We start from the raw sequence: 17,242 nt of genomic DNA on the forward strand, positions 1-17,242 counted from the left end.
CAAAGTGGTGCAAATGGATTTAATATTTAAACAATGTGGCGGAAAACTAGGGATCTGAAAACAGCAACACATCAGAGCAAACACGTCTTGCGCCTTTTTGCGTCAGGCAGTGTTGGGCAGTAGCATCGCTACAAGTAGTGACGCTACTAGCTTAACTACATTTCTCAGTAGCGTGGTGGTAGCATCGCTACTTTCTAAATCAAATAGCTTTTCAGTAGTGAAGCTATTTTATTAGTCAAGTAGCGCAGTAGCATCCACACAAGCTACATTTACTGATCGTCGATCAATAAGTGACGACACAGACATTCACAGAGCTGTGAGGCCGGTGTCTAGCCAATGAAAGTAAATCCATATGATGGCGACAATGACGATTTCTTCTTCTTCCTGTTTTACGATGTTCAACAAGTTTTTGGTGCGTTACTGCCACCTATGGTGAAACCTCCTTGATGGAAAGATGACTGAGGAAAAGGAGTTATTTCTGAAGCAGGATTCCTCGTGACCATACCTCGAGAAGTACATGTTATGATGCAATAACTTAAATTCTGATGCTGTGCTCACAAAATAAAAATACTTTAGTATATATATATATATATATATATATATATATATATATATATATATATATATATATATATACATACATACACTGTAATACTTATTCCAAAATATTTCCCTTTACTATACATTACTATTGTATTTTATATGTGTAACACCTGGTTTTATTAGATTTTTTTGTTTAAGCTGTTATATACAATAATGTGTTTCTGTTTATTACAGCATATTATTTACAGTAAATAACTGAACTGAAATATTATCCCTCATATGTTTCATTGACAATTTTATTGATCCCTAAGATATGATTGACTTGGATTTAAGTTTTTTTTGACTTGGATTTTTAAGTTTTAATATGTAAAAAATATATTTTAGCATAGATTTATATTAGCTAAGATGTAGCTAGATGTAGATGTAGCTTAAACTTTTATTTAATGTTTAAAATGCAAATCCAATTAGATTCACTTTATTTGGTAAGTCTCTCATATAATATCTCTACTAAAAGACAGAAAATATTACCGTACAAACTGCATTGTACATAAATCAGATGAACATTTTCATATTAGTCAATAATATTACTGTAATTAATTTAAAAACTGAATAAATATAGATTTACACACATTTACTCAAGTAAATAAACAGAATTAATGATGGACTGAAAATCTGCGGAATTCTGTGAGCGCAAATTCCGTGTGGGCCTACTAATAGCTTAGCTGCTACATTTTTCAAGTAGCTTGCCCAACACTGGCGCCGGGTGTATGATAGGGCCCTATAAATCAAAGGACGTGACAACATTTGATGGACTAGCTGACAGTGATCAAGGATGCGTTTTATCGTTGAATTGAATGACTTTATGGTTGTTTTGTATGATTTTTTTGAGGAAAACAAGCTTAAAGGTCAGGCCTTGTCACATTTTTATAAGTGAAAATGTACGTTTCTGGTAGAATGTCCCACATACTTTGATAAACAATAGCTTATTCATATTCTTAATAACTTAAACAATCATTTTCAAACTCAGAATGTAGAATTTGGACACGTCCAATAACTCATTAGTCTTAAATCACAACGTGCAATTTTTATATTTTCAGTTATAAGTATCCCATTCATTCAAAGGTAAAATGGAACTGAAAATGGCGTTGCTGAAAGGCGAAAGTGAAGCAACGTCGTGTAAAAAGGGTCTATGGCGAGTACATTTTTATTTTTTGGGGTGAATGGTCCCTCTAAGATTTCGTTTAGATGCTATACTAAAAGTAGCCACTGGGTGGCACCCAAATCCTTTGATGGATTGATTGGCTGATCTACTCTATCACACAGAGCAGACATGAACGCTTACTTTGACTCCAGTGTGGGCTAGGGCTTAATGATTCCTCTAATCTCAAATCTGTTGACACCTTAAAACCTGCAAGCTCAATTTCCAGCAAATCAGGTAATAATACATAATGACACACTAAGTGACTCACAAAGCCCAGGCTGTGTGTCTCCACTGCTGTAGAGCATTCCTTCTGGACATCACTTCCTGTTGTCCAGACAAAGATGGACTCACAGCAAGGTAATCATATTTATTTTAGTTATATCTCTTAACCCTTTAACTACCCTGCCAAGAAAAAAAATATTGGATTGCATTTCTTAACTTCTAATGTTGCTAGTATCACATCTTTTTAACACATCCCATAATTTCTAAAATATCAGCCTCTACCAAACGGTTGACATGTTGATTTATGATAAAAGTACCGGAAATAATACATATACTATAAAAAATCTGAAAATATGAAGTGTAAGACTAATTTATTTTGAAAAATATTCAAAACAAAACACTTTTGAATACTAAATCATCTTTATTTTTTGAAGTATGCCATAGATTATTTCAGATCATTTAACATGCTTTATTGTTGTTCAAGTGTAGTTGTGCAACAGGATTATGTCTTAGATTTTTTTGTAAACTAACAATGCTGTGTGTGTAAACCGTTATTTAAAACAGTCGTTCTTTAAAGGACTTTAACAGTTATTATTTAAACAGTCAAAACACAGTCAACCATTTGACAGAGCGGGCAGTCAAAGGGTTAAAGACGCCATGAAATTAACATTTGCTTTTCTTATTTGTATATTTATATAGTAGTGCTTGTTATACACAGGGCTTGACATTAACTTTTTTGATCACCAGCCACTGTGGCTAGTAGATTTCTAACGTTACTAGCCACTTGGCATTTTCACTAGTCACAATTTTGTTGTTCGGAAGATTTTGTCCACAAAGCCTCCTTGTTCATTTAACATTTTGTGTGTCGTGTACGACCTTGCTCAATGAGCATGAGCAAATGGGTTGTGGTTTCACTGTGTTGCATTGGAATAGGGTATATGCGGAAGGACTTTTCAACTGTATGCCATTACAAAATTGTAATGGCATACACGCAAGGAAACAGGAGCGCACAAGCTTTATAAACTTCTGTTTGCATCACGTCAGCCACGCGCGCGATACTAAAGCCCTCGTCAGTGAGTGAAGAAAGCCTGTGTCTCACCGCCTCATCATCCGCTCATTCGATATTCACCTGCTTTCTTTTGCTCACGCTCACAGTTATTTTGTCAGTCGTGCTGCTTCTCGAGGAACTACAATAAAAAAATTCTTTTCAACCAGCCAAAGTGACTAGTGGGACTGGCTCTCTAACCCGCCACAGCTGAAATCTAGCCGCATTTGGCACCCTGTTAATGTCAAGCCTTGGTTCTGAATGCAGTTTGTTATTTTGTAAAAATTCAATTGTCCTTATTTTTTTATATATCTTACTTTGATTATATACTGCTACTCAGCTAACATGGAAATGACTGTCATATTTCCTAGTTCCTCTGAAAGGCTCGCCCTCAAGAGGCTCTGATTGGTCAGCTAGCATAATGTGCTGTGATTCGTAGATCAGTTCTACATCACCAGGAAATGTCTTTGTTATAACGTTACAGTGCCTCTGGCCACACCCGTTCGATGCACGGGGGGTATGTGTGTAACCTGAAGGGTTTAAGACATCATTAACCCGAATGTATTTTTTTGTAGTCCCCAAAACTACGTTCACTGTAGGCTTTGCGATGTTAGCTCTGTAAAAGCCCTTTGCATTGAACTGCATAGAGCATCTTACATTCAGAGATGTTATTTATGTTCACAAAGCTACATTACACATCAACTAAAGTTTAAAATATGATATCGTAGTGGACCACCCCTTTAATTAAAAAAAAATTTTTTTCTTCTTTTTATTTTTTGTAATTTGTGGTTTAATTCAAACTTTAAATATAAATTCATTTATATGATGTCAAAAAAGTATATTCCCAAACAATCAAAAAACATTCATAGAAAGTGAATGGGTTATTATAATTGCCTTTTATTTTTATTTAAAGCAACATTTTTTATTTTCTGTCGGTCTTTGTGCATGATGTAACTACACAAGGGTCAAGCTTTAAATTGGAAAAATATCAAAACTTTTTGAGCAAGATGTTAATGGTCTAATCCGATTAAATGATTTGTGCACCCCAGGCTAATTCTGATTACGTACCCCTATATAAAACCCTAAAACCCAACCAATAGTGTTTTAAAGAATACAGATTGACCCGCCCTCCCCCTTCCCTAAACCCAACCACAGTGTTTTCAAAAGACTGTCGACTGACCGACCGATACCCCGACTCTCCACTTCCCTAAACCCAACCAATAGTGTTTTGATTGACCCGCCTACCCCCTTCCCTAAACCCAACCAATAGTGTTTTAAAGAATACAGATTGACCCGCCCTCCCCCTTCCCTAAACCCAACCACAGTGTTTTCAAAAGACTGTCAACTGACCGACTGATACCCCGACTCTCCCCCTTCCCTAAACCCAACCAATAGTGTTTTGATTGACCCGCCTACCCCCTTCCCTAAACCCAACCAATAGTGTTTTAAAGAATACAGATTGACCCGCCCTCCCCCTTCCCTAAACCTAACCACAGTGTGTTCAAAAGACTGTCGACTGACTGACCAATACCCCCACCCTCCCCCTTCCCTAAACCCAACCAATAGTGTTTTGATTGACCCGCCCACCCCTTTCCCTAAACCCAACCACAGTGTTTTCAAAAGACTGTCGACTGACCGACCGATCCCGCCACCCTCCCCCTTCCCTAAACCCAACCGTTAGTGTTTTGATTGACCCGCCCACCCCCTTGCCTAAACCCAGACACAGTGAATCCAAAGACTGTTGACTGACCGACCAATACCCCCACCCTCCCCCTTCCCTAAACCCAACCAATAGTGTTTTAAAGAATACAGATTGACCCACCCACCCCTTCCCTAAACCTAACCACAGTGTATTCAAAAGACTGTCGACTGACTGACCAATACCCCCACCCACCCCCTTTCCTAAACCCAACCAATAGTGTTTTGATTGACCTGCCCACCCCTTTCCCTAAACCTAACCACAGTGTTTTCAAAAGACTGTCGACTGACCGACCGATATCCCGACTCTCCACTTCCCTAAACCCAACCAATAGTGTTTTGATTGACCCGCCTACCCTCTTCCCTAAACCCAACCAATAGTGTTTTAAAGAATACAGATTGACCCGCCCTCCCCCTTCCCTAAACCCAACCACAGTGTTTTCAAAAGACTGTCAACTGACCGACTGATACCCCAACTCTCCCCCTTCCCTAAACCCAACCAATAGTGTTTTAAAGAATACAGATTGACCCGCCCTCCCCCTTCCCTAAACCTAACCACAGTGTGTTCAAAAGACTGTCGACTGACTGACCAATACCCCCACCCTCCCCCTTCCCTAAACCCAACCAATAGTGTTTTGATTGACCCGCCCACCCCTTTCCCTAAACCTAATCACAGTGTATTCAAAATACTGTCGACTGACTGACCAATACCCCCACCCTCCCCCTTCCCTAAACCCAACCAATAGTGTTTTGATTGACCCGCCTACCCCTTTCCCTAAACCTAATCTCAGTGTATTCAAAATACTGTCGACTGACTGACCAATACCCCCACCCTCCCCCTTCCCTAAACCCAACCAGTAGTGTTTTGATTGACCCGCCCACCCCTTTCTCTAAACCTAACCACAGTGTATTCAAAAGACTGTCGACTGACCGACCAATACCCCCGCCCTCCCTCTACCCTAAACCCAACCAATAGTGTTTTAAAGAATACAGATTGACCCGCCCTCCCCCTTCCCTAAACCTAACCACAGTGTGTTCAAAAGACTGTCGACTGACTGACCAATACCCCCACCCTCCCCCTTCCCTAAACCCAACCAATAGTGTTTTGATTGACCCGCCCACCCCTTCCCCTAAACCTAATCACAGTGTATTCAAAATACTGTCGACTGACTGACCAATACCCCCACCCTCCCCCTTCCCTAAACCCAACCAATAGTGTTTTGATTGACCCGCCTACCCCTTTCCCTAAACCTAATCTCAGTGTATTCAAAATACTGTCGACTGACTGACCAATACCCCCACCCTCCCCCTTCCCTAAACCCAACCAGTAGTGTTTTGATTGACCCGCCCACCCCTTTCCCTAAACCTAACCACAGTGTATTCAAAAGACTGTCGACTGACCGACCAATACCCCCACCCTCCCTCTACCCTAAACCCAACCAATAGTGTTTTAAAGAATACAGATTGACCCGCCCTCCCCCTTCCCTAAACCCAACCACAGTGTTTTTAAAAGCAATCTATAAAAAGAAAAGCTCCCTTATTTTTACGTTTTCAGATTTTACCATATTCTCACCCTGTTATTTACTTGATTATTTTATTTTTTGGCTTTTGTTTTCATCTTACCTGCTTTCTGGGTCAGCTAAATGTGATACCGCTAGACCCAGAGTTTAGAAAAATGGATTGAAAAATGGTACAACTCAACTGTTTAGCTCTAGAGATTTTTGTTAAGTTGATATTTTCTTAAACCACATCTTTGAGTGGTCAGTTGAATATACTGGTCAAAGAAATCTCTTACACAACAAGTTGCACACGGGATGATTTAATGTAAAATTCCTCAAGAGCCACACCTAGAAGAGATTAAGTGTTTACAATGGTCATGAATACATCAGACATGTTTAAATGATGTGTTTATTTGGCTGAATGAAGATTGTTGTTCACTGAGAGCCACAGAGCACCAGCAGGATCTTCTCATAATCTCCTTTTGTTTCATTCTGCAGAGGACAAACACAGGAGACAATGTTTAATTCAGATATGCAGCTTCAGAGGAATTTACGAATGTGAAACGTCATTTTAAAGCTTTTCACTCATTACGAATTTCAGAGACTCACCTGAACGGCCTCCTGAAGGGTTTTGCCGTACATCCTCTTGTACTCTTGCATGATTTTCAACAGGTCGATTTCCGAACGGCTCACAATGATTCTGATCAGTGTGTCATCGTTGGTTCCAAAACCCTATAAAGAAAGGCCATATTACTACAACAGCAATAATCTGAGTAAAACAATGTAACAAACAGCTTAAGAGAGAAGAACTTTGGTAGCATGTCAGTTAGGGCTGCACGATATTGGAAAAATCTAATATTGCAATATTTTATTTTCCTGCTATATATATTGCAATAAGTTGAATAGGTCTATTTGACAATTTTATGGGGAGTCTAAAAGTATTCAGCTACAGGAATTGAATAATTACTGTAGCATATGGGCCGCAGCTGAGGAACAGGTTTGCCTTTAAATACCATATTTCTTATTGGTGTGATATTCATAATCGTAGGTGCCAAGACATCTGACGTCACAGATCGCTGTGCGTGACATAGTGTGTTTGCCCAGGTTGCTTGGTCAGCCCTTGGGACTCATTATTAAAGTCCCTTTAATAAGAAGCAAATTAGAAGTTTGTTGAGCCAAAAGGAATACTGTAGTTAATGGCTTGTAATCAAGCATTGAACCTTAAAATAAAGTGTGACTAATATGTTTTTAAAGGAGTGGTTTAGAGGTTTTTATAAGGCTTGGTTATGTTTATAAGATGCAAAGCAATGTGTGCTCATGCTTCATTTGTAGAAAATCACATTATATACTTTGATTATATACAGCTACTCAGCTAACATGAAAACTACTGTCATATTTCCTAGTTCCTCTGAAAGCCCGCCCTAAAGAGGCTCTGATTAGTCATGTGCTGTGATTTGATTAGTGGATTGGCTCCATGTCACCAGAAAAAGCATCACGCCTCTACTAGCGGCACAGGCTCTTCTGTGTAAATACACTGTCAGTCAGAGCTGTTATCCGTATCAGTTTGAGCATCTGAATCAGACAGAAAAGGAAGAGCACACAGCTGGACCTCACGCCTGCTCCCTAAAATATAATCTGACAAGTGTCTTTCACATATATTTGGAATAAGCATGTGTAAGTAATATGAAACGTTCACATATCTTTTGCGAGTTTGTTATTTGAGATGTAGAACACACGGAAAGCGGCTGCATATAGAGACGCTGCAGCGCTGCTGAAGATTGTGGGTGTTTACAGCGGTTTGACTGATAAATATGAATTTGTAGATAAATTGTTAGCGGTGCCAAACAGCATTTCCCATTGTTTACATTCTTGTTTACGTCCTCCCTACAACATACTATTAACACTAGAAACTGAGCATGTAATTGATCAATTTTAACAAATAAAAACACTCACAGGTTGTGGCTCACAGTCCACAGCTTTTTCTATTAGGGTTGGAGCTGCTTCTTTGATGAGTTTTTAGCCGAATCCAGCACCGACAGAGATTCTAAAAGCTGTCCTTTGTCAAATGCTAGCTATATATATTTTTTTATAATTCTCTGGAACATAATTACATTAAACTGTAAGCACTTCTGTCTTTGTGTTGTGTCCTTTGGAAGCCCAAATACAGAAACAGAAGAAGCTCTGTAGAAATGGCAGCGGTTGTCTGCTGTAACATCACGGCGCCCCTTCGCAGCGCAGGGTGTGTGCGCATGGTAAATGCGCATAACCTAAAGTGTTTGTGATCTCACAAGCCCAGATGTATTTTTGTAGTCCCCAAACATCGTTTGCTGTAGGCTTTGCTAAGCTAACTCTGTAAAATCCAATGTCTCCCTTTACATTTAACTTTGAGCATCTTAGATTCAGAGATGTTGTTTATGTTCACACAGCTACATTACAAATCAACTGAAGTTTAAAATATGATATCCCAGTGGATCACCCCTTTAAGAAAATAATAAATGTCTTAAATCTTAAAACTAAAATAATAATAATAAATGTAAAACCAGGTGATTTCTAAATTCATTGCAAATGATTCAAATTAGACTCTGATCCATTTAAACACCCTGATTAATGCCTAGAAAAAATATTACAAGAATAAATTATTATTAGTAGTAGTATTACCATAAAATAAAACTTAATAAAAAGTAAGGTTTAAACTTTGGCTAGATTCCAGTGGAAACAAAATGGATCTAAATGAATGAATACATTCCATGTCTTCCTCTGCAATTTTACCTTCATAGCATGTTGAAGCTTTTCTGCAAAGTAGGCAGGTTTATTCCAAGCAGCCTTCACTAAAACATAAAAGAGATATTACAATATTATGAATGCAACTCATACAGGTTTTCAACCATTACATTTATTTTTTACTCTGGACCTGGTTGCGATACGTTTTCTGAAAGTGAGTGAAAACGCTCTGAACATCTGAGGCTGGAAAAACAGGTCTGTCTTGCTAACAGGTTTTAAGGAGCTTCCTTCATTCAGATGGACACTGAAGCATTTGTCTAGTTTCTCTTTTTAACACCCACATGGAAACAGTACAGAGAAGACAAGAAAAGAAAACTTGTACAGTATATTTACCCAGCGTCATCAGGCAGTCTTCAAGGTGTCCACTCAGCTCGCCCTCCAGATCTTTAGCCAAACCATCTTTGCTAAGTTGGCCATAATATTGGAAAACTGTGGATTTTAAGTATCACTGTTAATTCTATTCAGATGAACTTCACCACAATGACATAATAAGTGACAGATATCTTACTTTTGCACAGCTGAGCTTCACTCCTGTTTGTGAGGATGTCAATCAGAACTGAGCAAACTGTACCGATCCGATTCTCTCCTGCCTCAAACAGAGCCTGAAACAACACAAGATCAGAGATACATCATGCGTTTTATACAGCCTGATCTCACGAGAAAACGTAAGTATTTTACGTTTTGACAGTTTAGTGGCTAATTCGTACGAATTCGTACGAGTTCAGTCGTACGAAATTGTATGATTTTAAAAAGGAGGCGTGGCACCTAACCCCAACCCTAAACCCAACCATCATTGGCGGATGAGCAAATCGTACTAAATTGTACGAATTAGATCGTACGAATTCGTACGTATTAGCCACTAAATCAAAAAGTTACGAATTGCCGTGAGATTGTGTTGGTTTTATACAATCCTTCCTGCATAAGCAGTCTGCAAATCTAAAATGTGATTGGCCAGCTATTGAGAAGTCAGAAATTTTGCGAAATTCAAAATAACAAGCTAATTTCTTTTGTCTGCCATGATCGCAGTGACAGTACATAATATTTTACTACCTATTTCGCAAGATGCAAGTATTTGGCTTGGCGGCATGATGGCGGTGGTTAGTACGGTCGCCTCACGGCAAGAAGGTTGCTAGTTAGAAGAATCCCGGCTGGACCAGTTGTCATTTCTGTGTCATTTTATTTTTTTGTTATTCGAAATAAAAAATGAAAATCAAATTATTTTTGAATTTTGCTTTTCCGTTTTTCACTATGAAAAAGAAAAACGAGCTGTTATTTGATTTTCGTTTTAAAATTAAAAAAACGAAAATCAAAAACTGCATTGAATTTCAATTTTCGTTGTGTCTTTAACACTGGATTTAACACAACAATCACAACCACGCAATAACAACCCTCATAAAGACAACAACATCAATTAAAAGTTTAGAAACCAAATTAACCCCATACAAACTACTGCAGATCATTCTTGGAAACCACCACATTCACTTCAAACAGTGATCCGATTTAGAATAACAACTGCCATTGGGATAAATTACTTTATATAAGCATTTCATCGTGGTTTAGGAATTCTGAACCTGCGTCCTGATGGTAACAATTCAAATGCTGAGTGAAGGGGATAAGTATTCTCTTCAAAAATCCCAACTGCTGTTTTTTCCATAAAGGAGTCAAATAAAATCTGCAATGAATGTTGTTTGTGACCAGTTATCTTATTTGCCTGATTGATAATGTGCGATAATTTCTTCTTCTGTTTAAGTGTTGTTTTTGAATTCACAGTTTTAAAACGAAAATCAAAAATGACTCGTTATTCGTTTTTCAATATCTGTTTCTAAAATGAAAATCCAATGACCAAAGGATACACTGACCCTCAGTAATGGATTGTGGTTGGAACTGGTGGTTTTTCCACTGTGGCGACCCCTGATAACAGCAGGGAATAAGGCGAAGGACAGTGATTCTGAACTTTTTAGAATCAATTCAGAAACGTTAGAGAAAGGCTCACGGTCCATCATTCTTTTTTCTCCCACCATATATATGTATTAAACAAAAGAAGGAAGTCGAAGCTGAATTTTCAAAAATAGAAGTAAATTTTCCTTACCTTTGCATCACTCTTAGCCAGTGCGTCATCAATGTTACGATCTTCACTCCTGGTAGCCTTAGGAGATATAAAGATGTAATATTCTGCAATACACATTATCATCTATGCAATACTCATACCAATTAAATTTAGAGGGAATATGCTTTTTTTTGTACCTTGCAAAGGGCAAGCAGGGCAGTTTCAAGATCTCCTCTAACATCACTTTTAATATCTTCCTCCAGCATCTCACCATACACTGCATAACAGAAAAGGGGTCACACTTTATTTTAATGCATAATTCACACTATTAATAAATCACTAACCAAGACTTTTAGCTCAGTAATAGTATGGTAGTAGCTGGGTTTAGGTATTTAGGATATGATTAGGGATGTAAAATAATCTTACTAAATAAGTGCTTATAAACAGTTAATGTCTTAAATAGGCAGATAATAATCCAGTACTAAATGGTGTGAATTATTACTTGAACTAAAGTGTTACCAAAAAGGTACAGCAGCATATACATTCAGTACATCTGCTTTGTGATGCAGTATTTATGTGATTATTGCTACCTTCTTTGAAACTATTCTTCAAAGCCGTAATCTCCTTGTTTGTCCTTGTCCCCAGAATTTCACTCAGGACATTCTCACTTGTCCCAAGACCCTGAGTATCAGTCAAGTATGCAGGTAAGTACATTTAGGTGTTTTCATTTATTAAAGGGATAATACACCCAAAACAGAAAGTTTGCTTTAAAGAAATAAAAAATTTAAAAATTCCTTTATGCTCCCTTCACCTGATCCAAACAGTTTTTTCTATCTTCAAAAGAAGATATTTTGAAGAATGTTTGAAACTAGTATTTGTTGACTTCCATAGTACCTTTTTCCTATTATGGATGTCAATGGTTTCCAGCCGGACTTCTTTTGTGTTCAACAGAAAAAAAATGAACTCATAAAGGTTTGAAACCTAAATGGTGAGTATTTTCAATTTTGGGTGAACTATCCCTTCAAGACATTAGATAAATTGAATATCTTTTCAAATGCTCTATATTTTGCAATAAGATCAGCTGTACCTTCAATGCGTTTTTCATCTCAAAAGCATCATATTCAGAGGGTGTCATCAACAAGGCCAGGACCACATCCTCAAGATGGGAAGTAAGAGCCTTTTTCAGTGCATCTGCCAGAGGCTGAATCACCAACAAGATAAAAAAAGGTTACTCACATCAGTACACTGTTAAAAAAGAAAAGAAATTCTAAACATAGGCGAGTCCTGATAACTTAAGAAGTTCTTGAAATATATTTGAATATTTAATTATGTCCTAAATGGTTTAAACTAACACATGTTTAATCATAACACTGCAATGTTGGAAAAAAGGGACCCCCCCCCCAATATTATTATTATTATTGTTATTATTATTTACAAATAGTAAACATTAGAGAAAGCTGCAAATAAATTAGCAAAAAGTTTAGCCTATTAAAATTAATAGCTATTATAAAGAAATAAAGAAATCTCATTAACCTTTTCTTCACTGTATAATTTAAGCATTTTGATTAAAGAGCAGCGAATGAGTCTCTGATTTAGCTTGCCTAACTGTTTATGCTCATTTAAGACAAAATAGAAACCCGGAGAAAACTAACGCAAGCTAACGCAGGGAGAACATGCAAACTCCACACAGAAACGCCAACTGACCCAGCCGAGGCTCGAACCAGCGACCTTCTTGCTGTGAGGTGACAGCACTACCTACTGCGCCACTTCATCGCCTATTAATATTATTATTAATATTATTAATTATATATATGTCTGTTCAAACACACACCCAAAACCCAGAATTTTGCTCCACTTCAAATCGCATGCACAGAATCCGTTTGTAAAACAGCATCTTTCTATTACTTTGGAGCATGTCCAGGGCCGGTGTTCTGACGATCTGACCTACCTCTCAGAATACGTTACCTCATGTACTGTGTACGCTGAAACCCTTTCAAATTTAAATGCAGTGCATCTGATGCCCCGCCCATAATTTCAAGCTACCGTAATTATCAGAATAAACAAATACTTTAAATATAAATATAAGAATAAATATAAATATAAGTATAAAAACATGGGTAGCACATTCTGTCAGCTTCAAAATGTCTATCCGAATGAATTACCACCTTAAATTACCATGAAAAACAGCTGACAGGATGCGCTACCCCTGTTTTTCATGGTAATTTAAGGTGGTAGTGTATAGATTGTAAAGTAACTGGTGGTAAAGTACCATTTATACACATCCTCTCAAAAATATGCTTACCTTTCCTGCACTCTGCTGATAAGCCGCTTTGATCTGCTGTCTTTGCGCATTGCTCCTTTTCGCTAGAACCTCTATAATAGTGGCTTCATCCACACCTTCATGAGAGGAAAACAGAAAGGTCAGATAACAACAGTTTTTAGCTGAACTGTACCACAAAAACTAATGGACACAAATGAACACATATAAAAAAGAAAGTGCAAGGAGCAGTGGTAACTAGGGTTGTCACGATATGGGAATTCGGTATCAATCGATATTGAAATTTTAAAAACGTCCATTGCCCGCAAACATTTGAGCGCTGTTGATCGCGTTCTTAAACAGCTCTGATTGGCCATTGTGTTCACGTGTTCAACAGAAATGACTGTCATTGACCGTGAATGTCATCAGTTCACCGAACTCACGGCTTGTTTACTGAGTGTAAATGGTTTGTTTACACTCACGGTTTGTACCGTAATTTTACCGTAAATTTTACGGATTTATTTTTTACAGTGTAGACATTTTGAAAATGAGTAAATGCTCTAAAATAAGCCTTCCAGATGTAAACACAAACATGAAATAGACGTCTCCATGATCTACATGTGCTATCAGGGGCATTGGCAAGGCTTGTCATCAACCTGTAGCAGATGTTTTGAAAATGAGCAAATGCTCTAAAATACGTCTTCCAGATGTAAACACGAACATCAAATAGACGTCTTCTGCAATGTACATGTGCATTGACATGTATAAAAGGTTTAGAAAATGAGCAAATGCTCTAAAATACGTCTTTCAGATGTAAACACAAACATCAAATAGACATCTCCCGAGATGTAAATGTGCTATTTGGGATGTTGACAATGCTTACTATTGAGGTGTAGACATTTTGAAAATGAGCAAATGCTCTAAAATACGTCTTCCAGATGTAAACACGAACATCAAATAGACGTCTTCTGCAATGTACATGTGCATTGACATGTATAAAAGGTTTAGAAAATGAGCAAATGCTCTAAAATACGTCTTTCAGATGTAAACACAAACATCAAATAGACATCTCCCGAGATGTAAATGTGCTATTTGGGATGTTGACAATGCTTACTATTGAGGTGTAGACATTTTGAAAATGAGTAAATGCTCTAAAATACGTCTTCCAGATGTAAACACGAACATCAAATAGACGTCTTCTGCAATGTACATGTGCATTGACATGTATAAAAGGTTTTGAAAATGAGCAAATGCTCTAAAACAGTGATTCTCAAACTTTTTTCATCAAGTACCACCTCAGAAAAAAATGTCTCTCGAAGTACCACCTTAATGACCAGTATTGAAATACAGTAGCGTAGTAGGCCTAATTAAGCAGAAACAGCTCTGCACAGTTCAAAAACAAGGCAGATTAATTCTTATTATTATAAAAAAATTTTATTGTCAGCCACTTTAAACATTATAAATAGTTTGAACATTAACACTGCACTGTGCTTACGAGTAAAAATAAATACAACTTCAACGTTTAAATTAAAATGTGCTTTTAAAAGTTATTTAATAATGGCACTGTTCTTAAAAGTAAAAAGAAAACTGCTGTATACTTAGATTAAAAGTATTATCATAAAGTAGCCTATTTATCAAACCTGGAAATGTTCTATGGACCTCATAAGCTATATGTCATCATTTTCATATATATATAAATTTTGAAATATATAATGCATGTACATGTGACTTATTTTTACATCTTTGAAATCTAAACATTAACTTGTATTTTAGATATATGAATTGGATTTACATATTTAAATTAGAAATTAGATCTGCTTACTGCATGCTAGAGTAGGCTATTTGTGTCAGAAAACAAGTCATTTCTCCATACCTGTCATCATTGGGATATAAAAATACAGGATACGCCCCAAATAACCATTACAAATATGGGGAGGAAATTAGCTTCAAATGATAGAACACATAACAAACATTAGAAAATTAAAAATAAAATAAAAGGTTTGGCCTATTAAAATCAATTCACTGATGACATTGTTGTTATCATAAGCGTCAAAGGTTTAAAAGTGTGTTCATTTTTTTACTTTAATTATTTAGCGATACCTCCGCGTACCACTAGAAGGAAGCCTGCGTACCACTAGTGGTACACATACTACAGTTTGAGAACTACTTTTATTAAAAATATCTTAAGAGACATGCATAAATTAATGCTTAACTGCCTGCCGTCTGTTATTGTAAAGATAATTATATGATGATGGGCATTTGTTAATTATAATAGGCATACTTGAAACTTCCAGGGAGGTGTGTAGAGGCATGTTGGAGCTAAACTCTGCAGGGACACCGGCCTGGTTTAATTGTCTAAATAAGCACTCTTAAACCTGCATTTCCTCAGGTGTTACCTTTGAGTCTGAGTCACTACTCCCTTCTCTCCTGCCGTCACACCCACTCCCTAACCTTCTGCTCACAGTTGCACAAAAGTTCTAAGGTAGACTTGTACTGAAAGAAGGTGGTTTCATGACCTTTATTTTAATGATTTCTTCCTGATTCCTAACCCCATTATAAGGAACATGTGAGGATGTTAACATTGCATTTACCATGGAATCTCTGTTTTACCTTTGGTCTCAATGGCTTTCTTTAATTTTGCAGCATCATTCTGGGCATTAAAGTTTGGATCAGCCTTGACTGTTCCAAAGTATCCTGTCTCAATAGCAGGAGCAGCTTTAAAACCCTGAGATAAAACATAAAGCAACACATAAGACCAACTATTATCACCTTTATTATCTTTTTGAATGACTATAATGAATGAAAATGTGGGGTTTTCTACCGTGTCATCATTGACGTGATGGAACAATTTCTGGAAAAAAGCCATCTTGCAAACTTTGAAGATGCTGTAAAAGTTGCATATGTTAAAGTGTATGATCAGTAATGCCCAAAAGATACATTAATCTGGGTCATGTAAATTCATTAGGAATAGAGCTTCATTAAAAAAATTGTTGTCAATATGTGACACTGGAGCACAAAAGACAAAAAAATTGGGTATATTTTTGCGAATAGCCTTGCTTTTATGCTACAAATAATTTGAATATCAAGTAAAGATAATCTTCCCTGAAGATATATGGTAAATTTCCTAGCATAAATATATCAAAACTTAGTAATATGCATTGCTAAGAGCTTAACTTAGACATATTTAAAGGTGATTTTCTTAGTATTTAGATTTTTTAAAACCTGCAGATTCCAGATTTTCAAATAATTGTATCTCTGCCAAATATTAATCTATCCTAACAAACTACACGTCAGTGGAAAGCTTATTCATTCGACTTATATATATACAGTGCATAAATCCAATTTCCTAAACTGACACTTACAGTATGACCGGTTTTGTGATCTTGTGTCACATATTAAGACAAGCAGAAGATAACAAGTAGTGAAATGCATTTACAAAAACTCACCTGTTCCTCCGTGAAGCCTGTGAGACTTGGGAGCAGATTTTTTACCCCCTTTTATTCCTTGTCCACACCCAGCAAAAAAAATGCGTGGACGGCTCAGACCAGGTTGTTCTGGTTGTACCTGTCTGCAAAACCTCTCATAATCTTTCATTTAGTGTGTTTGCTGAACTCACCACCTAATATATTATGTAGCTAAAATAAAAATGATAGATTAAAAAAGCTAACTGCAGTATTGTAAGAAGAGTTTGGATGAGCATTGATTATTTTATTATTACACTAGACAGATAAGGTCAAGAGTGTTCTTGCCTTGAGGTGACATGCTTTGTTACACTGCATCCGGAAAGTATTCACGGGACTTCACTTTTTCCACATTTGTCCATGTTACAGCCTTATTCCAAAATGAATTAAATTCATTAATTCCCTTAAAATTCTACACACAATACCCCATAAAGACAATGTGAAAATGTGCAAAAAAAAAGTATTAATTTGAGTTTTTGCTTAACTGG

General features: G+C 37.0%; 1 protein-coding gene across 1 annotated transcript; it reads right to left on the bottom strand.

The window, feature by feature from the left end:
- Positions 1-6,512: 6,512 nt before the first annotated feature.
- LOC130229753 (annexin A1-like) lies at positions 6,513-16,762 on the bottom strand. Its single transcript, XM_056458719.1, has 13 exons — positions 16,740-16,762; positions 16,115-16,178; positions 15,904-16,018; positions 13,339-13,433; positions 12,124-12,237; positions 11,627-11,717; positions 11,234-11,313; positions 11,079-11,135; positions 9,498-9,591; positions 9,323-9,418; positions 8,978-9,036; positions 6,818-6,940; positions 6,513-6,700 (listed from the first exon to the last, which is right to left on the bottom strand). Exons 2-13 carry the CDS (start codon positions 16,157-16,159, stop codon positions 6,644-6,646), a joined length of 1,026 nt encoding a protein of 341 aa, XP_056314694.1. The 5' UTR covers positions 16,160-16,178; positions 16,740-16,762; the 3' UTR covers positions 6,513-6,643.
- Positions 16,763-17,242: the final 480 nt, after the last annotated feature.

The sequence above is a fragment of the Danio aesculapii genome, chromosome 5 (assembly GCF_903798145.1).
Source record: "Danio aesculapii chromosome 5, fDanAes4.1, whole genome shotgun sequence".
In the NCBI taxonomy this organism is placed as follows: Eukaryota; Metazoa; Chordata; class Actinopteri; order Cypriniformes; family Danionidae; genus Danio; species Danio aesculapii.

Coding starts and splice junctions, on each gene's coding strand:
- LOC130229753 (XM_056458719.1), bottom strand. CDS start 16,159: ATGGCTTTTTTCCAGAAATTGTTCCATCACGTCAATGATGACACG. Junction 13,434..15,903: donor GAAAGCCATTGAGACCAAAG/GTAAAACAGAGA, acceptor CCTCTCATGAAG/GTGTGGATGAAGCCACTATT. Junction 6,941..8,977: donor AGCTTCAACATGCTATGAAG/GTAAAATTGCAG, acceptor CTTTCTTTATAG/GGTTTTGGAACCAACGATGA.